At 42.5% G+C, this 27166-nt stretch overlaps 2 protein-coding genes across 7 annotated transcripts in view; one reads left to right on the plus strand and one right to left on the minus strand.

The window, feature by feature from the left end:
• Window positions 1-1797: 1797 nt before the first annotated feature.
• Window positions 1798-12796, minus strand: RAB33A (RAB33A, member RAS oncogene family). Of its 2 annotated transcripts, none has more exons than XM_081042294.1 (2): window positions 12381-12796; window positions 1798-2386 (listed from the first exon to the last, which is right to left on the minus strand). In XM_081042294.1, exons 1-2 carry the CDS (start codon window positions 12636-12638, stop codon window positions 1931-1933), a joined length of 714 nt encoding a protein of 237 aa, XP_080898420.1. In that variant the 5' UTR covers window positions 12639-12796; the 3' UTR covers window positions 1798-1930. The 2 variants fall into 2 exon arrangements, with proteins under 2 accessions (XP_080898420.1, XP_080898421.1); XM_081042295.1 differs by having other exon boundaries at window positions 2150-2386; window positions 12364-12772.
• Window positions 12797-18227: 5431 nt separating this feature from the next.
• AIFM1 (apoptosis inducing factor mitochondria associated 1) overlaps window positions 18228-27166 on the plus strand; it is a 36962-nt gene continuing 28023 nt past the window's right edge. The window contains exons 1-2 of one of the 5 annotated variants that reach the window (XM_081042579.1): window positions 18228-18327; window positions 26061-26203. In XM_081042579.1, the coding sequence (XP_080898705.1) occupies window positions 26102-26203 (102 nt within the window). In that variant the 5' untranslated portion in view covers window positions 18228-18327; window positions 26061-26101. Of the gene's footprint in view, window positions 18522-26060; window positions 26204-27166 lie in introns of all 5 variants that reach the window. The other 4 variants (XM_081042581.1, XM_081042577.1, XM_081042580.1 and 1 more) reach the window with 4 other exon arrangements.

Below are 27166 nucleotides of genomic sequence, written 5' to 3' on the forward strand. Positions count from 1 at the left end.
AGGCAATCTAGGTCTAGAAGAGGCAATCCTGGTTAGACGACTTGGAATGTTGTCATCCTGTCTCTGTTACAGCAGAAAGGGGCACTGACCAAGACAGGCCAGGACCCAGACCAAAATATACCTGCAGCCACTGTGAGGTGGCCCAGCCAGGTCACAGGACTCAAAAGCAGGTCATGTCCTGGGCAAGGGGTCAACATCCGAAATCTGAGACAAGGCCTTGAGGTATTCCAATGGGGAGAAACAGCAACAAGGGTTTCAGCAGGCAGTTCACCAACAGAAAACAGGCTCCCAACCCCTTGGGTGAGATCCAGGGCCCAGGCATTGGGTGGAGGCAACTAGTAAGAAAGCTCTCACTAGGGTACTAGGCAGGCTCCAAACACTGGAATCCAGGCAGAAGCCAAGTAACGAGAACCAGCCTGGGGGCTGGGCTGAGCCCGAGGCCAGGTGGTGACAGGGGTTAGGGGATAAGCCAGTGTGGGAGCAAGAGGGCTGAAGGGACAACCAGGAAGGATAAGACAGGCTATTTGTTTGGGTGGGAAGCACATCTGGGATGTATTACTCTTTGCTGGCGGGGGCAGGGGCAGACCTGCATTTGCTTAGCAGAGGAACATGCCCAGGCTCTCTCTGCCTGGGACCCTCTCCCCACAGGCTTCTGATAACAAAGGTGCCTTAAGGAGCAACCCCCCAACCAAGCAAAGAGATTTACCTGGGGCTATTGTAGATATGTCTTTATAGACATATTAGTTGCTTTAATTGAGCAAGGGGCTTTCACACCCCTAGGACCAGATATATAAAAAATACCTACAGGACTCCTGCTGAAGAGCCACCAAAAGCTCCCATTTGGCTCAAAAAGCAACACACTGACCTGCCTGATGTACAATCCTCCTGTCCCTTGGTTCCCCACTAGGGCTGCTCAGTTGTCAGTGGGCCAGACTCCCGGGTGTCCTCCCACTCAATCTCCAAGGTCATTCCTGCTTCCCGACTTTTGTCTACTTCCCTCCTCTACCAATCCAAACATTAAACTTTATTCAACGTAACAAACTAAGTTTGATTCTTTTTCAGTGACACTTTCCTGATGTTGAGTACATAGTGCTCTCAACTCCCATAGCACAGCCCTGCACTTGGTGATATAGTTGTCTAATTTGTGTTCCCAAGTAGTATCAGTGTGTACATTGTTCCCACAACTAGATCAAAGGGTCTTTGGATGTAGGGAATGAATCCTGCTCATTATATGTCCTCCATAGCACCCAGCAAAGATCTGGGGCCAGAATAGATATTTGTTAGTTGGAGCCCTGCCCTCTCCAAGAAAGGGTGGGGGTGGGGAACCCTTTTGGTGTGAGAGACGGGTTGGTGGAAAATGGGAAGAAGGATCTAACACTTTGGAAGCAGCTGGGCCCATTGGGTAACCTATACTTTTCATTTTTAAACTTTGGGAACTAAGGAGAGAGCAGCTTCTTCTCAACATACAGGGAGCCTAGGAAACACTGATGAGTCAACATCTCCTTTCAAAACTTCTCTATCCTGCCACCTGCATTGGTTCATGATCCTCTGGTAGATGGGATATCTAGCCTATATCCCCCACCTCCTGGGCATTTCTGCCCACTAATGACACTTAGTGAGACAATGAACTTGTCCTGAAGAAGTGACTCAGACAATGAGGTCTTCAGATGTCATAGTAGGCTGGCAGGGAGTGTGCCTGAGCACGGGCATATCATTCTAGTAGGGCAAGCTGCCTCTTCTACTCATCACAATCAGAAAAATCTTCTCAGAGGAAAACAAGACATGAAGGCATGTGATAATCTATACAAATTTTATTTTAATATCTATTTTTTTGTATGGAAACAAGCAGGTGTCAGCATTTATGCAGGCATGGAAAAAGGGAAAGAAAAAACTCCAATGATAATTGATCTTGTATTTACACCATTTGGTTTCAACAAGGACAGGAAGTTTTACTGTTAGCTTCCTGTGGGAAATCCAGTTTCTGCACCTTCCCCTGCTGCTTCTCAGCATCACGATAGAGCAGGGATTTCTGTGCCTTCAATCGGCAAGCCAGGCACATGAAAATTGACTCCACATTCTGGCTCTCTTTGGGGTCCTTGGCCGATGTCTCAAACAAGAGCATGTTGTGGGCATCGGCAAATTTCAGAGCTAAGTTGGAGGGTACCTGGATCTGTTCCCTCAAGTCACACTTGTTGCCCACAAGAACTTTCGGGACTAGCGGGGGCACAGCATGCCCATTGCATTCTTGGATCCACATTTTGAGGTTGGTGAAGGATGTCATCTTGGTGACATCATAGACAAAGACCACTGCATGCACATTGCGGTAGTAATGCTCAACCATGCTTTTGCGGAAGCGTTCCTGACCGGCTGTGTCCCACACCTGAACCTGAAAGACATAAAAACCCATATTTGGAGTCAGAAAACGAAACATGAATAGACAGAAAGAAGAAAACATTGTTCTGTGGCATTATAAAACTGAGGTGACAAGCCCAGACACAGGCACTGCTTTCTTGACAGATTGTCAGAATGGACTTATCAAAGTATAGAAAGAAGTTTCTTTCAGGTTTTATAAAGTTTTTCTTAAGATTTTTTAGTTGAATATCTTGAGTTGAAAAATCTTAAGGCTTTTAGTTGAAAACTGGGATGTAAATTGGTCAACTTTTCTGAGGGCAGTTTGACAATATTATCAAGAACCTTAAAAATCTTCAAAACTCTTTGAGCCTATAATCCCACTTCCAGAAATCTATACAAAAGAAATAGCAGAGATGTGGCCAAAATTTTGTACAAAAATCTTAATCACAGTGTTACTTATACCTTTTGATAAATGGGAAGCAACCTAAATGCTCATTAGGAGAGGAATAGCTATATATATATATATGTGTGTATATACACACACACACACACACACACACACACAGTGTGTTATTATGCTGTTATTAAAAATAATGTTTTCAATGGCTGGATTAAGAAACTGTGGTACATTTATACAATGGAGTATTACGCAGTCATAAAGAAGAAAGAAATCTTATCATTTGCAACAACATGGATGGACCTAGAGAACATTATGTTAAGTGAAATAAGTCAGACAGAGAAAGACAAATACCATATGATCTCACTTATAGGCGGAATCTAAAGAGGAGAATAAGTGAATGAACTAATCAGAAACAGTTTAGGAGACAAAGAGGAAAAACTGAGGGTTGCTAGATGGGCGGGGGGTGGGGATAAGGGGGAAGGTGAGGGGATTAGAAAACAGTCGGTAACCACAAGATGGCCACAGGGTTTTGAAAATTAATTTGGGGAATGTAATCAATAATGTTGTAAAGATTTTGTAGGGTATCCGATGGACACGTGTCCCATTAGGGAGACCACCTCAGGGATGATGTAGATGCCTGATCACTGCACTGTACACCTGAAGCTGAACAATAATGAATGCCAACTATAATTTTATATATATATATATGTGTGTGTGTGTATGTATGTATATGTACGTATATACTTACAAGAAGCAGAGTACAGCATTAGGAATAGAGACAGTGGAAATGCAATGGCTCTGTGCGACGTCAGAGGGATAGAGGATGGGGGGGGTTCACACAGAGTGAGGGATATAAATGATAAACGTGTAAGTATTACTTTGTCTTGTGCACCTGAAACTAATTTAAAAAAAAGAAATAAAAAAAAGACTATGCTTTCTCCATTGGAGTGTCTTGTCAAAGATCAGTTAACTATATTTGTGTGTGTGTCTATTCTCAGTTCTCAATTCTGTTCTATTCATTTATTGGTCTCTTTCACCAATAAAGCACTGTCCTGATTACTGTAATTTTGTAGTAAGACTTAAATATTCAGTAGTGTCAGTCTTCTATTAACAACTTTGTACTTCTTCAGTATTGTGTTAGCTATTCTGGATCTTTTGCTTCCCCTTAGGAACTTTAGAATCAATGTTGATATTCACAAAGTACCTTGCTGGTATTTTGATTGGGATTGTATTGAATCTATAGACCAAGTTGGGAAATCTGACATCTTAATAATACAGAGTTTTCCTATCCAAGAACATGAAATATCTTTCCTTTATTTAGATCTTTGATTACTTTCTTCAGAGTTCTGTAGTTTTTCTCGTATAGATCTTGTACATATTTTGTTAGATTTATACTTACCTATTCTTTTTTTCTTCTTTAATGCTAATGTAAATGGTGTTTTAAGTTTCAAATTGCAATTACTCATTGTTAGATTATAGGAAAGCAACTGACTTTTATATATTAATTCTGTATTCTTCTACCTTACTATAAGTAAGTTACAAGTTCTAGGAATTTCTTTTGTCAATTTTTTGGTTTCTTTCTACATAGACAGTCATGTCAACTACGAACAAAAACGTTTTATTTCTTCAGTCTCAATCCATATATACGTTTTCTTTTGGCATTAGTTGGGACTTTCCGTAAGATATTGAATGGGAGTGGTAGAGGAGGACATCCTTACCTTGTCTAAAGGTAAAAGCACCCAATCTCTCACCATTAACTATGATGTTAACTGTTTGTTTTGTAAATGTTTTTTAAGTTGAAGGTTCCACTCTGTTCTCAGTTTGCTGAGAGATTTTGTCATGAATGTGTGTTGTATTTTTTCAAATGCTTTTTACTGGATCTTTGATATGATTATATGATGTTTCTTCTTTTGTCTGTTGATGTGATGGAATACAGTAATTGATTTTCGAGTATTGGACCAGCCTTGCGTGCTTGAAATAAATTCCACCTGGCTCTGTGTTCTATGATTCATTTCATACATTGTTGGATTCAATTTGCTAATATTTTGTTGGGGAGTTTTACATCTATGTGCATAAAAGATACTTGTAGTTTTTTTAATAATATTTTCAAAGAATAAATGGTGGAGGAAATGCACACAAAATATAAGTAAGTGAAAGCAAGATATGAAATTTTTAATATTCTGTGGTCCCAATTTAAAAAAAAAAACATTAAACATAGACACATGCATAGGAAAACTGGAAGTATATAAGCCAGAACAATAATGATTATTTATGGGCAGTGGAACTATAGGTAATATGTATTTTTTTCTATTTTTTTGTATTTTCCAAATTTTCTACTGTAAGCATTCACCACTTTGTTTTGAGGGTTTTTTTGCATGACTTTTGTTTTTAAGTGTTAAAAATCTCACCTTGTAGTTCAGTTTATTTTAAGTTCACTTCACTGTTATATAAAACGGGATTTAACTCCCTGGATTTTTCTTCTGCATCTCAGCTTTTGGGATAAAGGCCAAATTACAAAGAAAAAATGCCACTATAAGAAACATATACAAAGACATAGAGCTCCCAAGGGACACTCTGGAGTCAACGCACACTCAGCCCAATCTGTTTCCCTTTACATCTCCAAAGTCTTAGACAAGAGAAATTCATACTCAGAATGACGGTCCCAAGGCCCTATACAATTCTGTTATCGAAGAAAATTTGATTGTGGCCACTGATTGACTACTATGGCTCTTAAAACGAAGTATAGCTTTCATTTGGAGTTAGAAGTCAATAAATATAATCTCGTAACTATAACTGAATCTCCTTGCTGAGTGAAGATCTTACAGAGCCCCGGAGTCATCATTCTGAGCATCAATTTTCATTGTCCAGGCTCTCCTTCATTCCCTCTATGGACATTGCCGACACATGCCTTTGGCACAACCTTCAGATTCACCCATTCTTCTCTTTTGATTTTCATGTCCCTAGACCAGACCTTCCGCTCCTCACTCCTGGACCACTGTGAAGTCTTTTGAATTCCAGATGTCTCCACTCCAGGCCTTCTGCATACTGCTTTCAAACTAGCCTTCCTAAATCCCTGCTTTTAGCAGCATGTCATCCTCCTCGTCAGGAAATTATGATAGCCCTGTACTGCATGTGGCATCAAAGGAAAAATCTTGTCTGCCATAATTTGACTCCACCCAACCTCATTTCCAATTATTGAGCTACACCTGGTTCATTCCCTCCTCTGTACCTTTGGTCTTTCCGCTGCAGAATCGGTTGCCCCCTCATTGCCCTATCCATTCTTCAAGGCTCAGCTCATGCCTCCAAATTCTTCCCAAAACCTTCTCCGAGTTCAATTCTCTTTTCTTAGGAATTTCTGTTGCATTTTAAGTGTGTACCACACCATTTAGAATATATTTATTTGTTCTCTAATTGTTTCATCAGTGCTCATGGCATCTCTCCAGCTGAACTGTAAGCTCTATTTTTCTGCATCACATCACTCATCATTATGGTTCAGCATCATCGTTATCATCACCATCATGATCAAAAAGCAGTATTGGCCTGAACCACTAGAACTACAAGCAGTCTGGCATTCTAGTTATCTGCCAAGGCAACTTTGGAGAGAACATTTGACTTTGGTTATGCAGAAAAGCATAAGACCTCGAAGACTGATTTGCTTCTACAAGCAGAGACAGAAGAGATGTTCGTTTCTTCCACCACTTTGATGCTCTGAGCAGGAAGAAAGGGAGAGCAGGCCAGGGAAGGAATGGAGGTCAGTGGGAAGAGAGCAGGTATAGCACAAGAATATTGTTACCACTTGGCTCCCGGTCCCCACCTCCGCCCCCACCCCCAATAGTCCTAACTTTTGCCTCTGAATAAGGTTGAATCCCTATCAGCCCTCAGGCATGTGGCAGATGCTTTAACAACATGAGCTCAGGACTCTAAAAATATCTGCCACTAGTTGGGCACACAAGTGGGTGTGAAGTGTTTGGGGCTGAGTAGATTGGTGGTTTGGCTTTTCTTTGGCTTCAGAATTGTGTACACCACCCAAGTTGCCGGAACTACAGGGAGGGCCCTCTCTGCTGGAGATCAACTTTGCGTTTCCGGTATGATGGGGAGCCTTGAAGCTTTATTTGGACTCTCAGAATTTAAACTGTAGGCACTGCTCCCATTTCAGCTCTTTATAAACCCTACCCCAAGTTTGTGGTGAGAGGTGAGCCAGGAAGCAGGCTGCTTACAGCAGAAAATCAGAAGAGCCATCACTAAGGGAGAACACAGCAGTCAGGCTCACTGGACACAAAAGACCTCATTTTGTTTGGGGTTTTCGGTGTCTGTGTTCTTCTCAACATCCTCATAAACCCCTGGCCCCTTCTGGACAGTGAAAGCATGTCTTTCCCCTTTTGCAGCTGGCACTCCTCTTGTCCATTCTTCCCTTCCTGTGAGCATTGCACCCACGTGGTGGCCAGAGGTGACAGCTGCCCTTTAGCCAATATGTGTTCCCCAGATCCTCTTTTCTCTCGAAGGGCCAGTGAGGTGTAGTGGAATCAAATCAACTTGGGTGCAAATCTCAGCACAATCACATACTATTAGTTAGGTGTACTTAGGCAAGTTACTTACTCTGTCTTAGTGTCCTCCTCTGGAAACCGAGGATAACCACAGCAAACTTGTAGGGATGCTGTGAGGATTAGCATTCATTGCAAGTACATGGCACAGTGCCTAATATACACTATTCCTCTGTAGCCTGAACCTCCACCATCAAGTCTGGCCCGACAAATACTTGAGCGGGTACTGTTGAAACGCAGCAGTAGCTTTGAAATTGGGAGACCTGGGTTCCAGCTCCTCTGCTTACTAGCTAAGCAAATGAGTAGGCAAATGACATAACACATGAGAAAGAGGTTTTGCAAAATATAAAGTGCAGATGTTAGTTGTTGCCATTGTCTCAGAAGGCCCATCAGCCCTTCTGGTAGCACTAGTCCTTGGATCCGTTGGTTCTCATCCTGGAAAGCACAGAAAGCTTGGCTTATTGACAACGAGATTTAGCCAAGGCAAAGACAGTCGGTGGGGAGAGGGAGGAGAGAGGAATGCCAGCAATCTGCCATCGGTGGCTGGAGGCAGGTCTAAAGTGATGAGGATGCTGGAGGAAGGTCGAGGGTGCATAGCATAGAGAACTACCAGAGATAAACGTAGCCTTTTAAACCATTTTCCCGGGGCTACTGCTGCCTGAGCAAGCTTCAGCAAGTTCCCTACCCCCTGCATGTGCTTATAGCTGACACGAGTATTTGTTTTCCCTAGGGAACATATCTGGCATCTTTCTGTAGATGAGGCATGAATGTCCTTTTGTTGGAGGCCAGCAAGGGAGAGTTGAAGTGGAAAAGGGGAGAAAAATACATCTGTAACCTTTGGAGGGTGCCGAGTGGATGATGGGAAAAGTTCAAAACAAATCTTTTTTTAACTAGCTGGACTGTCCTATCAGTGTCTAAGACACACACACACAAGGCTGACCCAGAGATTGGCGAAGGAGGACAGAGACAAAGATAAACTTATGCACAAAAATTGAAACAGCAAGGCAAACAGAGAAACACACACTGATGGCTAATTAACATTAAGTTAACCGGAAGAAGATGGAAGCTCAGAAACTCTAAGGAAGACATGATGTCATTCTGACTGCAGGCAGCTTCTGAGAGAACACTTAGCTCAGCCTCTGTCCACTCGGTAATGTAACACAGGAAGGTGTTTTTCCAAGTAATCAGCAGAGGAAGAGAAATCCATAGTCCCAGGTGGCACCTGCCCACAGCTATGTGTGACCTGCAGGTTGCCTGGTCCAGAGGGCTGGAGCTGACGTAGTGCCCAGCCCGTGGAAGGAACCAAATTAGGCAGGAGGAGGTACTTCCATGAAAATTTACAAAGAATGGCTCAAAAATTTGTTCTGAGTCTCCCCTCTAATACCTCCTTCATCCCACCCCACGTACACTCCTAATTGGTATTTTCCAGTGCTTTTAGTCTGAGACAGACTCAATTTGATTTAGCTAAACCTGTAGGAGACAGACCCATAATAGTCATCAAGGGAAGCTCCACCCTTCCTTTGGGGGTCGGGGGAATGCCCCCACCCTTCCTAGGCTGATGTCATGAAGGACTGTCAGCTTTCTCATATGATGTCCTTCCACGTCCCTGTCACAGGTAACTGCATGGGTTGCATGGACCATGGGACAAGCCCAGAACAGGGATTTATATGGAAAGAGCACTGGAAGGGGAATTAGGAGACCTGAGTTGTAAGCCTGGTCCTGGGTGATCTTGGGCAAGTCACTTTCCCTTCCTGAGCCTCAGTTTCCTATCTGTAAAATGAAGCCATTGGATTAGAGATTCTCTAAAGTCTCTTCCATCTCTGAACATCTCTGATTTTCACACCCAAAGTGAGACAGTCAAGGGGCAAAAAAGTAAAACCTAGATACTCAGCTCAATGTCTGGGGTACCTTGACAGCTCCATCTTGAAGGCTTCTGGGTCCTGGGGTTATAACCCTGGACCCCTGGTCTAGAAAAGACCAGCAGGCTGGCTGCCCAGTATGCCACCTCCCCCTGTGCACACTGCCTCCCAGGTCAGATATTGCCCTATAGAGTAGGTACAGTGGTAGAGAGCACGGGCTCTAAATCTAGGTTGAAATACTGGCCCTGTTGGAGGGAAGGCAAGATAATGAGATGGTGAAGTGCTTAGTTAGGCTCAAGGGTCAAAGACTGAAGCTCAGATCCATCAGCCCCTGGGCAAGTTATTTAATCTCTGTAACTTTGGTCTCCTTATCTATAAAACAGGAATGATAATATAATAGTCCTAATCTCACAGGCTGTTGTGAAAATCAAATAAAAATGCTCTTTGTTTATTCAAAAAGTAGAAGCTTATTATTATTATTATTAGATACTTTTCTTTTTTAAGAGGGCACAGCTCAAAGTGGCCCATGCAGGGATCGAACCAGCAACCTTGGTATTATTAGCAACACGCTCTAGCCAGCTGAGCTAACTGGCCACCCTATTAGAGGATTTTCTTGACGCTCCTTTAAACACTGGATTACAAATGTTGTGATGCGGTGAGGACACAATGACTGGAAACACCTAATGGGGTTTCAAAGCCTTAGGGATGGCACTGGTAATTAAGAGAGTAGCCCCAAATATGCTAAATCAGTCATCCCCCTGTAGGGGTTGACATAGTGCTACTCTGGGGCACAGGGAGGCAGCCCAGGAGAGGCCACACCCTATCTTGAACTGAGAGAAGAGCTCACTGAGCCCTCTCCATTTTCCTGAGAGGACTGGCATTTTTATAGCCTGACAGCCTTTCATTGCTGGCTGTGGTCTAGGGCCACCTCAGCCTGGCAGACTGGACTTTTCTCTCTTCCCCAAAGGGAGAAGCCTTTGGTAGTCACCTCCTAGCATGGTTTTGGTACTTGTTCCTTGAGAAACACCCGGCCAGCCAGAGTATGGGACTAAATCTTCTTCTGAGATCATGCGCTTGCTGCTATGCTCTGCCATCCTCCCGCAGACATGCTGGGCCCGCCTGCTGGCTTTGGCCCTGAAGTTGCAGCAGCTTTACAAGAGGCAGGGTCACCATCTCCCCACACCCACATCCCACCCTGAGCTCCTTCAGAATCTGCTCTCAGAGGGCTCCTTCATATCACCAAGTGTCACAAGGCTCTCTTGAAAATATCACCTTCCTCTGAAAAACCTGTATTGAGCACTTCTCTGCACGTGGTGTCCTGCTGAGCTCCGTTTCTAGTGAGTCACACTGTCACAGGCACTGCCCCCTGGGAAAAAGTCCAGAATCTTTGGCAGAGACTATAAAATCCAGTTTGGCTAGGTACTGGACTGTTGGAAGGGAAGGAACCTTTTAAAAATTCCCCCAAGGTCACTGGGTGATGACCCTCTTCCACTCGTTTTTCACCTCCCATTTTCCAGTTTCTAGCTTCCTTCTCCCCCAGACTCCCAAACACTTCCCTTTTCCTCCCTGTACATTTCAGGTGGACTTATTTCCCCTCTTAAATCCAGAGAGCTGTTTGGCCCAATGTGAAACTTGATTTTAAACAGGCAATAGTATTAAATTTTAAGGGTCTTGAGTGCTTAAGAGCACATCCGTAAGTATATTTCTACTTTGGATGCTTTAGAAATTCCAGAATCTTACAACCTTACATAAAGAAGCTAGACACACTAGAGAAAGTTCTAACCAAGCAAATGTCAACATAAAACCCTGGGAAACGAGAAAAGACAGATACCTACTTTGACTTTAAAAAGAAAATGTAGCAATTCCCCCCAAAATGTAAGAGGCAAGAAATATCACTATTTCAAAAGTGTCCTATATTCCGGACCCTGGGGTTTCGTTGTTCTAGAGAACTTTCCCTTACCAGTACTGCAATGCCCATCTTCCTGACATATCTAGTGACTTGGCCAGGTTTCTGAAGCCATTTTAAAACATGTTCATTTTAATAATCAAGGAGCCTGTACAGTTTACAATGTTCCGCATTCTCCCCAGTTACTCAGCCCTTCTCTCCACCTCACGCTTAGAGGGGCCTTGTGGTCATTTGAGCTGTTTGACCAGCAGGAGGGAGGTTTACCTTTGCAGGACAGGATCTGACCATAGGCTCAAGAAAAGGCCTGTTGTGGGTCTAGTGGAGTTGGTCTTTAGTGCCCTGTCTTTTGAGGTGACTTTCCTGCCCATAACCCTGCCTCCCTCTGTTCCCCTGACACATTAAGCTGCCCTTGTCATGTCCCCCCTCCCACTCGCCTCTGCACATTGAAATATCCCTGTCCTATCGAGTTTCCACTGTTGATGAACTGAAAGTGAGTACAAATGGTCAGACAAGAATATCTGTACTTAGCTGATCTCATAAACTAACGAGAGGGTAGGAGCAAGACACTTACTTCCCTTGGCCCTCAGAGAAGTTGCTCTGCATTTTTACAAAGGCCTGCTGAAGACAATACCAATAGAGTGAATAATGGCATTAGGTACCCCAGACAAATAAAGAAGATATCATTTGAGAGGGACTGTTCCAAAAGAACAAGTTTTGTCTATTATGAAGGGCTGGCAGGTGACCCTGTCTCAATTTCTATAAAAGGGCTCATGACTTTGTGCCAGAACCACCCCACTCCACCCCTATTCCAGCTCAGCCATAATCTTAGCCATAAGCTGTAATTCTCTGTGGATTTCCATTCTTTCCTCCCCTGTAATGTCTCAGGGCTTAACCAAAGTGGGTTTTTGCACCCTGTTGGCGCCCAAGAGGAAAAAGAAACCTCAAGATGTGTCAAGTGCTTTGGGATCCACCCCACAGAGCAGGACCAGGTTACCTCACACTTCCCTCTGCCCACAGGTGCTGCTGCTCCTGGCTCAGGGTCAAGGATGGGATCACACATGCTTTTCCTGGCAGGAGCTGTCAGGCAGGGACAGAGGGCATGAATGCACTCTCTCCCGCCTGCCCAAAAGAAAAAAACGGGCACGGTGGGAACCAGGCGGCTGAGAAAGGCAAAAGAGGATGAGGAGGTGCTGAGGGTCTTGAGCTCAGCAAGCAGCGACGCAGCCACGAACCTGACCAGACCGTTCACAACCACTAGAGCATGCGTCAGGCGAGGACCCCTCCCAGAGCCCTCCCTTCCCGGACCTGACCGTCTGGATCACCTTGATCTTCTCGCCCTCGATTTCTACGGTCTTCTCCCTGAAGTCCACACCGATGGTGGCCTCAGTCTTATCCGGGAAGGTCCCCCCACAGAAGCGGAAGGTCAGGCAGGTCTTGCCCACGTTGGAGTCACCAATAACGATGATTTTGAAGATGCGAATCTGCACGTACTGGTCCAGCGACGAGTCAAGCTCCAGGGATGCCAGGCTAGCTGCCGAGGTGGGCTTCAGGCTCCCATGGCCCAGGATGGGCTGCGCCATCTCCCAGGGACCGGACCGGGGCCCCAACCCTCCTGGTGGGCTCCACACAAAGAAAACGGCCACGTTAGTGCGCTCCAGGCGAGCGAGCTTTGTGCGTGTGTATGCGTGTCCGTGAGTGTGTCCGCGCGTGTGTGCGTGCGTCGTCCCCGTGCGCGCGCGCGCGCGGGGAGCCTTTCACCCCAGCTCTCCCGCCTCCTCTTCCTCCTCCTCCTCCTCCTTCTCCTCCTCCTCCTCCTCCTCCTCCTCCTCCTCCTCCTCCTCCTCCTCCTCCTCCTCCTCCACCTCCTCCAGTGCACCCTCCTCGCAGCTCGGAGGCACCAACACAAAAGCCAGTCAGGGGAGGAGAGATGGAAGAGAGACTGCAAAGCACGAGCCCTCTCCTTCAGCCTTGCCCTCGGAGGGCCCGCTGGGGCGTGCGACCCCCCCTCCGCCGCTGCAGCTGCGGTGGCGCCTTGGCCTAGACCCTCCCCTGTCTGGACCCCAGGGACACACCGCAAAGAGGAATCTTACAGAGGAAAGGAGGGTGGGGAGAGCGGCACACACCACCCCGGGATGGTCCTCCTTTCTCCATGACCCCATTTATTTTATAGATCTCAGGCTCCCCACCCCCACTTTCTCGGAGCGCACAGGGGTCCGCTCTGGAGCACTTCAGCCTCGGAGCAACACCACTTTATTCGGCGGGGACTGGGTGCAGGGAGGAGACACCTCCAGAGCTGCAGGCAGCTGAGCTGAGCCTCTGCAGCTCCCTCCCAAGCCTTGGGATAAAGGGATGCTCTGTTTTATTGAGGAAGCAGGTGCACTCGCGCGCGGGAGGAGTCAGGGAGGGCGCTGCCAATACACGCTGCAGGGCACCGGTGTGCATGTGTAGGGGGAGTTACTGTTTCTCTCATAGACTTGCCAGATGTGTGTGGGGGGTGCGTGCCAGGCGCCAACCTTCCCTCATCACACCACGAACACCCATCTTCTGAATGTTCAGGAGAGCAGCTCCCATTGGCTGCTGCAGTCAGTTGTGTTTGGCTGGCCAATGGGGAAGGTCGGCCACCGGAGGGAGCCATACAGGGGGTAGGAGAAGCGGGGAAGCTAGTGGTGGCAGCTCCAGCAAAAGGGGACTTTGTTTCTGGGGCTAACCATTCCAAGCCCAGGTGGAGGGATCTTGGGACAAGGCGTAAATCTCACAGCCTCTTGCATTCCCGAGCCCTGCATGTAATCATAAGTCCTTCCAGAATGGTGGAGTTTCAAAAGGAATTGGAAACCCCTAGGAGGGTTCACCCCTCTGGAACTGAATGTAGAACAAAGTGGTTGGGTCTAATTTGTTAAAAGCCTAAATTATGCTTGGAAAATGATAAATGAACAGAACTTTCTTATGGTATTGGGGGGCAGCTTCCCCAAGCTTATTAAGCATCACACATCTTGGTGAAGACCAGTATTCCCTTTCCCAAATGTGATTTGCAGGTTCACAAATTCTTTAAAATAACTTGACTGAGGTACAATTTACACACAATAAAGTGCACCACTTTCGTGTTTGCTTTAAGACTTTAACCATCCTCCCACATATTTCATAGGCTAAGGTAATATTAACATATGCCAGTAGCACTGACATGAGTTATTTGCTAATGTCATCAAGGTCAGGGACTCCAGCAACACACATGAGCTGCCATCCTTCTTGTGTGGGGCTGAGCTGCAGAAGAGACAAACATAACTAAATCCATTCCCACTGTGAGAAAAACAATTCGGTGCATCAGTGATAGGTCTGTAAACAAAGTGGAATATGACTGCTCAGCCCAGTCCAAGTTACTCAAAATGTAACTTGGCTGGGGAAATGGGGTCTTCTAGTTATACCGTGTTTCCCTGAAAATAAGACCTAGTCGGACAATAGAAGACCGGGTCTTATATTAATTTTTGCTCCAAAAGACGCATTAGAGCTGATTGTCTCACTAGGTCTTATTTTCCGGGAAACAGGGTAAGCTTTTTAGTTGAGTTAGCAGACATATTTATAGCTAACTCTTTTAGCATATATGTGGGCCACCCGTTTCTAAAACCCTAGATCATGCAATTCAATATTAAAACCATCTCAAGAAGGATTTAATCTTAGTTGGATAATCCAAGGTCATCATTATGAATACCAATCACCATTGTACAGCATTTTTGGTTTTTATGATTGGTTGGTGTCTAGATAATAGTTTGCAGCATCATTGTCGTCTGTGTTCGAAGCTAATGCTCCTGGTGATCATTATCTACAGAAGAGCAGCTATTAAAAGGGGGGCAGGCAACTATGAATTAGGCATATCCAACAGGTAGAGCGGAAAGAAGCTTTGCCAATTTATAGCCAGAATTAATGCTAACTTTCTAATATAAAAAATTATATCCACATAAGATTATTTAGATGCACTAGTCTTACAATTAAGTTTGTGAACTTATTGCAACGATGTTGCTAACATTTTTTATATCAGTGGGATTATTCATTATGAATTTGTACCACTGGACAGATAACCAAGTTTACTATCTGGAAGTGCTGAAAAGGCTGCATGAAAAAGTTAGACGACCTGAACTTTTTGCCAACAACTGAAGGCTCTTGCATCACGACAATGCACCAGCTCACAGGACACTGTCTATGAGGGAGTTTTTAGCCAGTAAACAAATAACTGTATTGGAACACGCTCCCTACTCACCTGATCTGGCCCCCAATGACTTCTTTCTTTACCCGAAGATAAAGGAAATATTGAAAGGAAGACTTTTTTTAAAAAAGATTTTATTGGGAAAGGGGAACAGGACTTTATTGGGGGAACAGTGTGTACTTCCAGGACTTTTTTCCAAGTCAAGTTGTTGTCCTTTCAGTCTTAGTTGTGGAGGGCGCAGCTCAGCTCCAGGTCCAGTTGCCATTTTTCTAGTTGCAGGGGGCACAGCCCACCATCCCTTGTGGGAGTCAAGGAATTGAACTGGCAACCTTGTGGTTGAGAGCCCACTGGCCACTGTGGGAATCGAACCCGCAGCCTTCGGAGTTAGGAGCATGGAGCTCTAACCGCCTGAGCCACTGGGCCGGCCCGAAAGGAAGACATTTTGATGACATTCAGGACATCAAGGGTAATACGATGACAGCTCTGATGGCCATTCTAGAAAATGAGTTCCAAAATTGCTTTGAAGGGTGGACTAGGTGCTGGAGTCGGGTGCATAGCTTCCCATGGGGAATGCCTCGAAGGTGACCATAATGATATTCAGCAATGAGGTATGTAACACTTTTTCTAGGATGAGTTCGCGAACTTAATTGTCAAACCTCATATGCTTCCAGCAAAAAACTCGTCACTGAGTCTGAGAGTTCACATTATATTTGTAAGGTAGAAACATTAATTTCTGGAGTCTTGATATCTCAAAGTGGACCCCATTTCCTAATAAAAAGTGTTTGTTACCTCTGTGGGATGAGATTTTGGGGAACTTCCACTTATATTTTTGGAGTTAGTTTTTGATGTGTGTATATTGCTTTTACAAAAAAAATGAAATATAATTTTTAATTTAAAGGACAAGCAATCTACCTCATTGCACCTATTGAAAAAATATCTTAAAAGTGCTGTACAGTGCCTTTTCTTTGTTAATTGTGCATCATAAATGACTGTCTTTCAAATGTACCCAGTTGTTTTCATAGGTACCTTATCATCATAATATTGACAGTGTTTTCCAAAGCCTCATCCACCAACAGATATGATTAACTTTTTATTTAATCAATCCATGTTTATTATTGGCTTTTAGAAATAGCAAGAAATATCAACATCTGTGAAACTTTTACAATACTAAATATAAATATTTCTTTTACCTTATTGTGGAATTGATATTTTCAATATTTATTCCCTAATGCAGCCCTAGGGGAAAAGTTGCCCACTGCCTGCACTTCTGAACATTACTCTTTTTTTTCCCCCTTTTTTATTAAATTTATTGGGGTGACAATTGTTAGTAAATTTACATAGATTTCAGGTGTACAATTCTGTATTACATCGTGTATGAACATTACTCTTAATGAACAAGGGATCCCTGGATCATTTTCACCCAGTAAAGACTGCTTCCTGGGTTAAACTTCCTGAAACAATGCCTTAGTAATTTCATTCTCTATCCCTATTCTACTAAAAGCCAAAAATAATGTCATCACCTACACGATTGCGGCCAAACACTTTGACTAGTTCAAATCTGGCCTCACCATATTAACCTGTTCATTTACTTACTAGTATGTACTCTCTGCCATTGTGTCCTGAAAATGAGCTGGGTTTTGTTTCTTTTATACTTCCAAGCCTTTTAATTTAAACAGCATGGTGCTTCCTCTAAGATGCTTTATGAATATTAGCTCATTTAATCTTCATATCAACCCTGTGAGATTGGTAGATGAGGAAAGTGAGACACAGTTAAGTGACTTGTCCAAGTGGCAGAGCCAGGATTCAACCTGGGGCAGACTGGATCCAAAATCAATGGTGTTTAATCACTAAAATATTACCTTCGGTCCCAATGTATTCACCATCTGAAATATCAGTTCTCCTCCTCCACTATTTGAATTTCACTACTCATCCTTCAAGACAGGCTCAAGTAATACTTCTTCCATGAAGTCCTTCCTTAGCTATTTCATCTCATATTCTTTTTTCTTGCTCTTGCACCACATCAGATACTATTATTTAAAATGACCAGTGTATGTCATCTCCCCACCTGGACAGCGACCACTTCCTATATTTTTCATATCCCCCAGAGCTCTTTTCATATAGTCCAAATAGCAAGTGCTCAATAAATACTTGTTAAGTATGTAACCCAAAACTTTGAAAAAGGCGTATGTTATGTTTTGCATACAGCCAAAATTTATTTCCAATTTAGCTTACAATTTTAGTCAAAACACCTATTTACACTCAGCCCCGCACCCTACTCCTCCCACAGCTCTGAAAGTCCTGCTTAGGCTTTCTCTCACAGAAAGTCTGTGAAGCAGGAACGCTTTTTGCCAGCACCTGCTCTCAAAAAACGAAGTCATAATAAAATAGCAAGAGACTATCCGCAGCATCTGATACAGCATTTAGAACTCAGAATTGCATAATATAAAAGCGGTATGGGAAAAGAGAGCGCGGAATGAATACATGCCCCAGAATAGTGGTAAAGTGCCCAGAATAGGGGTTGGGTGGGAAGGCAATTTGTAAAAGACGGAAGTCCAATCCGAATCTGGAAAGCCAGGAGCCCCGGCTCAAATCTATGGAAAGACTGGAAGTGGACTACAGCCACAGAGAGAATCCGGAAGGCTTAGTACTTAGTAGTAGCTAGTGGCCTGAAACAGAAAAAATTTGGTGCTGAGGCCACGCTTTTTGAGGTGATATTAATATCAGTTGCCAACATCGACACAGCGGCAGCACTCGCCACAAACAGCCAGGCAAATCGGCCCCACGGGTTCCTCCTTGGACAGCTTTTCAAACTCGCTGAGCCGAACATACTGCCACCAACCCGTGAAAACTAACAAGCAAGCCCAGGGACTTTGCAAGGGTGCAGGGAGCTAGGCGCACGCGCAAATCTTCTCTCCGTGTGGGCCAATCACAATGTGGCGCTGAGTACTACGCCTGCGCAGTAAGCCTCCGGTCGCGCTTCCTTTTCCTCTGCACTAGTAGGCCAGCTTAACTGTCCAATGCCCACGCCAAGCTGAGAGGAGGAGCCTTCGTAGAGTGCGTGTGACGGGAGCAGGGTAAGCGGGCGGGGGCCCACGGTGTTTGACCCGTGTCTCTGTGCGTGAGAAGAAAGGAAGGAGGAGGTACGGAGTAGCGGTTGCCGAAATGTTCCGGTGTGGAGGCCTGGCGGCGGGTGCTTTGAAGCAGAAGCTGGCACCCTTGGTGCGGACAGTGTGCGTGCCAGGCCCGAGGCAGAGGAACCGGCTCCCAGGTGACTGACCCATCCGGGGCAACCCCCACCTCGAAGACCAAGGGTCTGGGCTGCACAGGCTCCGTATGCCTCGCAGCTCACCCCCCTCCCCCAGAAAAGCTTAAGACACTTACAGTGGTGAGAATTCCGAGTTGGCCAGATCCAAACCATGAGTTTTCCAAGCCGTGCTGACCTGACCTTCAAGGGAATTGAACCCTGTAGTCGGCTTGAGGCCTTTTCCTGAGAGGGTTTGCTGTTCAGGGATAACAGAACAGCTGGCTGTCTAGTAGTGTCCATTGCCACCTCCAGGCCACCCCAAGTTCGCCTTTTTCAAGCAATGAGGTAAGGTAGACTTGCCATTTACCCGTTGTGAGACTTTAAATGGGACACTTAAGCCCCACGCTTTAGTTTATGCTGTAAATAAGGGTATTACTTGCCCTACCTTCCAATCCCCGGATGAGATCCATAGATTTGAGGACCCTGTGAATGCCCTGGGAAACAGAAACAGTGAAGTGCAAGTAAGGAGTCAGTGGTTGTGCACCAGTCAGCAGGAGAACTGACCCAGAATTAATTTGGGATGTCTGGTCAGTTTTAATCTTAGTGGTCTTTAATACTTCAAATAAACAGTTTGCAGAAAACATTATATTTGCTCTCCATGAAGTTGTTTCATCAAATTTTAGAGCTGGAAGTGATTTTGCAGTAAAGTTCAATCCATTCATTTTATAGGTAATAAACTGAGGCAGAGAGGTGAAATTACTTGTCCACAGTCCACCTAATTAATAGATATGGCAAAGGACAATTTGCCAGTCTTTATGCCCCTAATCCAATTGCCACAACTCCACACTGCTTCCTAAAGTTTGATCTCGAAAGGTTAAGAATGAGTCTGATTTCTCTTTAGCCTATTGTTCATCAGATATCTCAATTTATCTTGAGCATGCTCATTTTCAACCTGCACGACTTCATGGGGGTAAGGAATTATCCACCTGTAGGAGGTGCGTTTTTTTGTGTGTTTTTGTTTGTTTGTTTGTTTTTAAATCAGTAGTGTTTGACCATCGGACGACACTCACATTTTCAGTGTCAGAAGTTATCCTTGAGGCCTTTACAATGTGGAACCACCTTCTGGGTGCTTTAAAAATGAAAAACTGGAAAACATTTCACTTAGATTGTTATCTTTGAAAATGTGCATTTGAACAGTTTTTCCAGTTACTGTGCTTCAAGAAAATGTTTTCTGATGGGTGTATTGGAGGTATGTCCTAAGATGTATTGCTCTTGGAACTTAAAAACCTCTGCCTTACCTTTTAAACGAATACCCCGTCTATAATGTCATCTGTGTAGGTTTTGTGCAATGAAATGAGGGTGCTCTATGCACGTTGCACAGAAATTTACACAGAAACTTAGGTAAGCTGAAGATTTTCATCCACACTGACCTTTCAAACTTTGTATACTTATTTTGCTTAAAACTCACAACTTTTACCAGCATTCTGAAATCTGACCAAAAGTTCTCATCAATTAAATTTGGATTTCCAGAGTTAAATTGATTTATTAGACATTTGAAGGTGGTTGGTGATATTGGAACTAGTACTGAAAAATTACAGACTCAAACAGGTTTTTTCCATTACATGACTTTGTATGAAGGTAGTCTGCTGTAGAATATATTCTGACTTCTTGACCTCTCTTTTCATCTCTTTATATACACTTATTTTTTGTCCTTTGGCCAAGCACCAGAGTATAACATCACATGACTTTAGAAGTAGGTGGGATTGAGGTAACAATTTCAAAAAGAAATGATTCTATCATTTTAGGAATTTACCCTGTTTTGCAGCTTGATTACTAATTGCTTTTAATCTGATTTCTTTTTCACATAGTCGCATCTACCCTATGTTTTTGCATTGTTTGTTTATATACCATTTCCCTCCTTTTTTTTTTTCTTCTTCCCCCTCAATTCTTTGCCAGAATGTTAGCTGACTTTAAACCTACCTCAAAATGATCTCATCCACATCTGTCATCACTGTCAGGTTCGTTTCCATTATACTGTGTTTCCCCCAAAATAAGAACTAGCCAGACAATCAGCTCTAATGTGTCTTTTAGAGTAAAAATTAATATAAGACCCAGTCTTATTTTACTGTAAGACCGGTTCTCATCTAACATAATATAATATAAGACCCGGTCTTACCTAACATAAGACCGGGTCTTATATTAATTTTTTCTCCAAAAGATGCGTGAGAGCTGATTGTCCAGCTAGGTCTTATTTTCGGGAAAACGTGGTATGTTGCCTTTTGCTTTAAAACCATAATTGCTACTATTTGTTTATTTACTGTATTTCGATGCTCTGCCTCTTTCCAGAAATAGTTGAAGGTAATTAATAGTCACCACTTTATGTCTGCATTCAGCACTGAGGAACAGATAGGTTAGGTAATAGGTATTTTCTGTTTTGTAGTATTTTATTTGGTCACCAAACATCGTGCTGCCCATGTGATCAAGCTGATCGCTGACCCCTGACCTGACGGTCAGATGTTTGAACATTTTTCTCTATTCGAAATCCTTCACACCTCCTTAAATAGGAAATAGGAAATTGGACTACTTGTGGGCAAAGATCCAGAATTCATGGACACTGCCAAATGACGCTTTTTTTTTTTTAAAGCCAAGAAGATCAGCCTTTCCCCACTCTTTCTGCTGAGGCAAACTTTTCCAGAATAAAATTTTTAGCAAGTCAGCCTTTTCTAGACCAGTTAATGTTATATTTTTTACCATTTTACCGCAGTTGCTACATATTGTAACTTTCTTCTAAATCATGTTTCCAAAAGTTGCCTGGTCATATAAATCGAGTGGAGGGCCGCCCCCAAACCTACTGAATGAGAATCTCCAGGACAGAGATCTGGGAATTTATATATATATATATATATTTAAGATTTTATTGGGGACGGGGAACAGGACTTTATTGGGGGAACAGTGTATACTTCCAGGACTTTTTTTTTCCAAGTCAAGTTGTTGTCCTTTCAGTCTTAGTTGTGGAGGGGGCAGCTCAGCTCCAGGTCCAGTTGCCCTTGCTAGTTGCAGGGGGCACAGCCCACCATCCCTTGCGGGAGTCGAGGAATTGAACTGGCGACCTTGTGGTTGAGAGCCCACTGGCCCATGTGGGAATCGAACCGGCAGCCTTCGGAGTTAGGAGAAGGGAGCTCCAACTGCCTCAGCCACCGGGCCGGTCCCAGAATTTATATTTTGTATATTTTGACAAGCCCCTTGGTGTAGTACATGTGATCAGGCAAATTTGGGAAATACTGTTTTGAATAAATAATGACTCTTTTGCTTCTGTTCCACTGACCTAAGGATTAAAAAAAACAGATTGAGTGACCTTGAGTTTCTTATGATTTGCATCGAGCCCATTTTCTGATAATTCAGAATAGTGGCAGCCATTCTCCCCTCCTAAACTATACGCTACCTGGGAACAAAGATTATGCCCTATTTATTTTTGTGTCCTCAGTGTTTTGCACAGTCTCTGGCACATGGTAAATTCTCAGTGACTGAGTCCTTGTACTGTAAAGGACTGAACTTTGCAGAACAGTTAAATTTATTTTTTTCGTCATCTAAATCGTTTTTCCTCTGGTGCCTTTTTTCAGAGTGGTTCACAACTCTACTACAGTTATTACTGCTCTGATTCTCTAAAATTCCAGCAAGAGTTGATACAAAAAAAAAGCTGATAAAGTTTAGTAGTTGTTGGATTCCTTATAAAGAGGCACCTAGCTACAGTGAACAGATCATCTAGGCTTGTTCTGTCCTGTATTTTATCCATGTCAGAAAAGTCAGTTTGGCATTCAGAAGACAAGCCTCAAGAACATGTAGACCGCTTACCATTTGAGCAACTGAGGTGCCTCAATTGTGTGGATGTATTTCTGGAAAAGGCCTTCTGGGAACATAGGAAAACAAGAGATTATAAAATCTACAGAAAAGAACTTGGTGATGATGTAGGTACTATTTTAATGCTAGTCTGTGGTATTCGAGGTTACTGATTTAGTGTTAAGCAACCTGAAATAAATGGGATCTGGCTAAAACTTCTTTGCAAAGAATTCTTCAAAATGTTTGGTCCTTATCACTACAATTGGAAAGAATTTCTAGTTCCTTCTTTCCTTCATTAATTCAACAAATATTTATTGAGTGGATACCTACTATGTGTTAGGCACTGTTGCTCTGTGTAACAAGAAGTCAAGAATTGAATCCTTGCACAGTACCTATAGTGAATATAGGCAACAGTATTGTATTATAATCATCAGATTTGCTGAGAAACTAGATCTTAATTATTCCAACCACTGAAAGGAAATGATAATGTGACATTATAGAGGTGCTAATTACCACTGCAATGACAATCATAATATGAAAATGTATCAAATAAAAAAAAAGAATTGAATCCTAAGTGTGAGGAAGAAGTGCTATCTCTGTATGTGTTATCTAACTGCAGAAAACCCAAAACAAGTAGACTGGTGCTATAATGACAAGTCAAGGAGTAAGTTGGCTTTCCCAAGTTAGTAAGACAAGTGAAAAGGCATGTTTTAGTTGTGATGTAGAATTTCCTAAAATTTTGAAGCTCCTGGTGTGGGGAGAGATGTAGGAGTAATTTTATGGGTAAAAGAAAATTGATGGGAAATATCAACATCCATACAGTACCTATCACCTTTTACAAAATTAAAGTCACTTTGTGGGTATGTAAAAAGTTGCTTTATTAATGACAATTGTGTTGTATTACATTTCTTATCAAGCAATATTTTAGATGATAACCAATTTATTTTTTTTAATAATATACTTTTAAATGTCCTTTTTGGGGGCATGTTGAGGCAAAAACTGCTGAACTTTCCCAAATCTATCCTGTTAGTTTTATCAGTTTATAAAAAGCAAGCAAAAACTGAATAAGCACGTTAGTATTATATTAAAATAAAGTTGCTATGATTTCTGGATTTAGGATCTTCTAGAGGGATAAACAAAATTAAAAAAAATTATTTTCAGTAAACAAACTTGGGGTGAGGTGGGGGGCAAAACTAAATTCATTGAACTAATAAACCATGTGGAATTTTTTCTACCCAGTTTCATTTTCTAAGCTCTGAGAGTTGTCAATTTCTACTTCTGATGTTTCATCATTTTTATGGACTTCTGAAAATCAGAAGCTTGCCCAGGTTGAGATAAGCTTCTCCACCCTTACACATGTTTTTATTTTCATGATTTGGTATTTCCAAATATAAACCAGTTTATTTCACAAGGTGATGAAGGATGCTAAAACAGGTAAGAAATACAACTAGTAGAGAAAAATTCATTTTTAAGTCTAAGAGTATAGGTCCATAGTCTCTTACCTATAATTTAGAAATCAAAATAGACTAAAAATCAAGTTTTTGTAACTCATTTGCTGGTAAAACCTGACCTGAACTGGAGAGAGGCTACTTGGAATCTTTTGTTTATCCCACTCAGTGTGAATGCTCACAGAAACATGAATGTGTATGACTGGGTTACTGGGTGTTACTAGTATATAGTATATGCGCCATGTACTTAAGACCAAACACTTCTAAGTACCGGAATATACATGTTCCAAGAGTCTTCAGGTAAGAGACTAGAGAACTGCATTAGATGTGTCTTCATCCCTCTTTGCCCTGAAATTGTGAAAGCAAGGGGGAAAGCTCCCTATTTCTGATCTCCATGAGTACATGTGGAATGCTACTACCAGTGCCCATTCTATTTGTCTTTCAAAGCCTGGTCAGACCAGGAACATGTCTACCCGCCTCTAAACAAGTGATTTCTTAAGGCTGCATTGGCTGGGAGCTTGTGAGAAATACAGATTTGTGAGCCCCATCCCCGATCTGACTCAGAAACTCTGGGGGTGGGTGTAGCCATCTGTGCTTTAAGGAACTCTTCAGGGGATTTTGATGCAAGTTTTAGAACCACTGCTCTAGATCAGGATGGCGAACTATAGCCACTGGCCAAACCCGCATGTTTTTGTAGGTCTTTTGAGCTAAGATGGGTTTTATGTTTTTTAAATGACTGAAAAAAATAGACTATTTTGTAACACATGAAAATTATTTAAAATTCATATTTTAGTGTTCATAAATAAAGTTTTATTGGAACACAATCACACCTATTAATTTATATATTGTCCATGGTTGCTTTTGCAAAACATTAACAGAATCGAGTAGTTGCAGCAGAGACTGTATGGCCCGCAAAGCTGAAAATATTTACAATTTGGTCCTTTACAGAGAAAGTGTGTGAACTCTTGCTCTAGATCAGGGGTGTCCAAACTTTTTTCAACGTTTTTCACCAAGGGCCATATGAAGTAAAATACACAAACAGCCGGGCCACTCACTCGAGGTGAAGTACGTATTGCCTCACCTGGTTTATTTAAGTAAACTAAATACATTTTTGGAATTTGCTGCAGGCCAATTAACAATGGATCATGGGCCTCAGTTGACCCGCGGGTCGCAGTTTGGACACCCCTGCTGTAGATCAACAGGCAAAACAAGGAATATCACAAGCAAAGAAGGTTCTGAGACCTTCCTTCATCTGAAAATGCCAGCGTCCTCCTGGAAAAAGAAATCTACCAAACTTTTATTTCCATGTGTGAGAGTTGTTACGATCATCAGATCATTGCATAGCTGCACATAGTTTTACATCCACATAATCTTTTTTTAATTAAAGTTTATTGGGGTGACAATAGTTAGTAAAGTTACATAGCTTTCAGGTGTACTGTTATGTAATACATTACCTATATGTCACATTGTGTGTTCACCACCCAGAGTCAGACAATAGTTTAGTGGTTACCAGAGGGTAAGGGGGAGAGAGGTCATAGATGAGGGTAAAAAGGATCAAATATATGGTGATGGAAGGAGAATTGACTCTGGGTGGTGAACATCAACATAATCCTTGTATTATTTTGGAGGACTGAGAGCCAAGTAGTTGGTAGATATTTTAAATTTTGTCATTCTGAAAACTACATAGTCCAGAATTCTTTAGTTCTTCGGGGGAGATAAATTCACTTAAAATTTTTTTCTGATTTTCTTCTGAGCTTTAACATTTCTTTCTTTCAAGACATAGTACTACGTTTCACGCAAAATGGAACTGTGTCCTGGTTAGATCGTGTGTCAGGGTTTTACTATTTTGTGCAAGATTTAAGCCAGCTGTTTAGATTACTCCTTAAGTGGTTGTTATAATGTCCCAGGTAGCCTGTATTTAACTTTTTATATCTATTCAGTCATCTCTCCATGTTTACTACCTTTATGGTAAAGATGTAAAGAGAGAAGTATTTGATGAACTGCCCATATGTTTTTCATTATCTTTTCTGGAAGCAGTAAATTTCCTCCCTGGGCAGCATTAAACTAAAAACTCTAACCACTTCAAAAGTGTGCATTCTGATATGTCGTATTTGTGTGTACAGTTTTGATGATTTTTTTCTTGGTCATTTAACAGTGAATGTCACGCAGCCCAGTGGGCAGTAACTCTTGTACAATGCATTGACGTTTAGTCATAAACATGTATTAACTATTTTATTTCTGTATGTGTGTGTGTGTCTTAATAAATTGTGTTCCTTAGGCAACTTGTTCCAGCGATGGCATGTTCCTCTAGAACTCCAGATGACAAGACAAATGGCTAGCTCTGGTGCATCAGGGGGCAAAATCGATAATTCTGTGTTAGTCCTTTTTGTGGGCTTATCAACAATAGGTGCTGGTGCATATGTAAGTAGAAAAGCAGCTTGTGTAAAGAAGCTGCCAAACAGCTCCCATTAATAGACTCAATACTACTCTGCTTTAAAACTTTTGCAACTAATTACTTTTTCTCCTTTTGGAAAAATTTCCAATAAGCCTTTTTTAATGTGCCTACTATCTAATGTCCTATGAAAGCCAATTTGGGATTGATTGAAATTTAATCTCATGTTGATTATCTTTGCTCTTTTCACTTGTCTTTTTACTCTTTAGTTGAAAGCCACTGTGTTTTCTTAGGTTTGACCAATTACCAGAAAATTGTATCTTTTCTCTTGGATGTGACACACTAACTTTCAAATAAGGTCAAAATTCATTGCAGCTCCTTAGCACAATATTTGATTTTGACCCGTTTGTCAAATATTTTATTTTTCCTCCGTTGGGATAGATATTAAAAACAACAGCAACAGCCTTCAATCCAAAATATGAAGAATTCCTGAAAGGAAAACTATCCCTGAATCTCACCCAAAGACTAAATTATGGAAGTAGAGCTGGCATCTCCAATTTTAGAATGGCGTTTGTGTGAGGCGAGAAATATGGCTTTAACTGCTATATAGTAAGAGCACACAATTATATCTTCTTAAATGAACTCTTATCAAACTTAGCTGGTCACAGAGGAATTATTTTGTACATTTAAACAAAATTGGCAGGGTTTACTGTGGCTAAGCAGATCAGTCTAAAGTTGGATCATGCAAGGGTGAGGAAACCCACTTAGATAACACATAGTAACACCCTTGATTGAGGGAAGCTGTTTGTTTTACTTAGAGCAAATGGTTGGACATCATTGCAGTTTTAGTTCTTTCTACATTGGTAAGACAGTGTCCTTACCTTTGACCTTGATCACTAGGTTAAAAAGAGAAACATGAAAATTGTTTAAAGTTACCCAGATCGTCGTTCCCTGACTCACGCCCAAATGTATAAGCAAAGTAGATAGCTCTT

Source organism: Rhinolophus hipposideros (assembly GCF_964194185.1).
Source record: "Rhinolophus hipposideros genome assembly, chromosome: X".
Taxonomy (NCBI): domain Eukaryota; kingdom Metazoa; phylum Chordata; class Mammalia; order Chiroptera; family Rhinolophidae; genus Rhinolophus; species Rhinolophus hipposideros.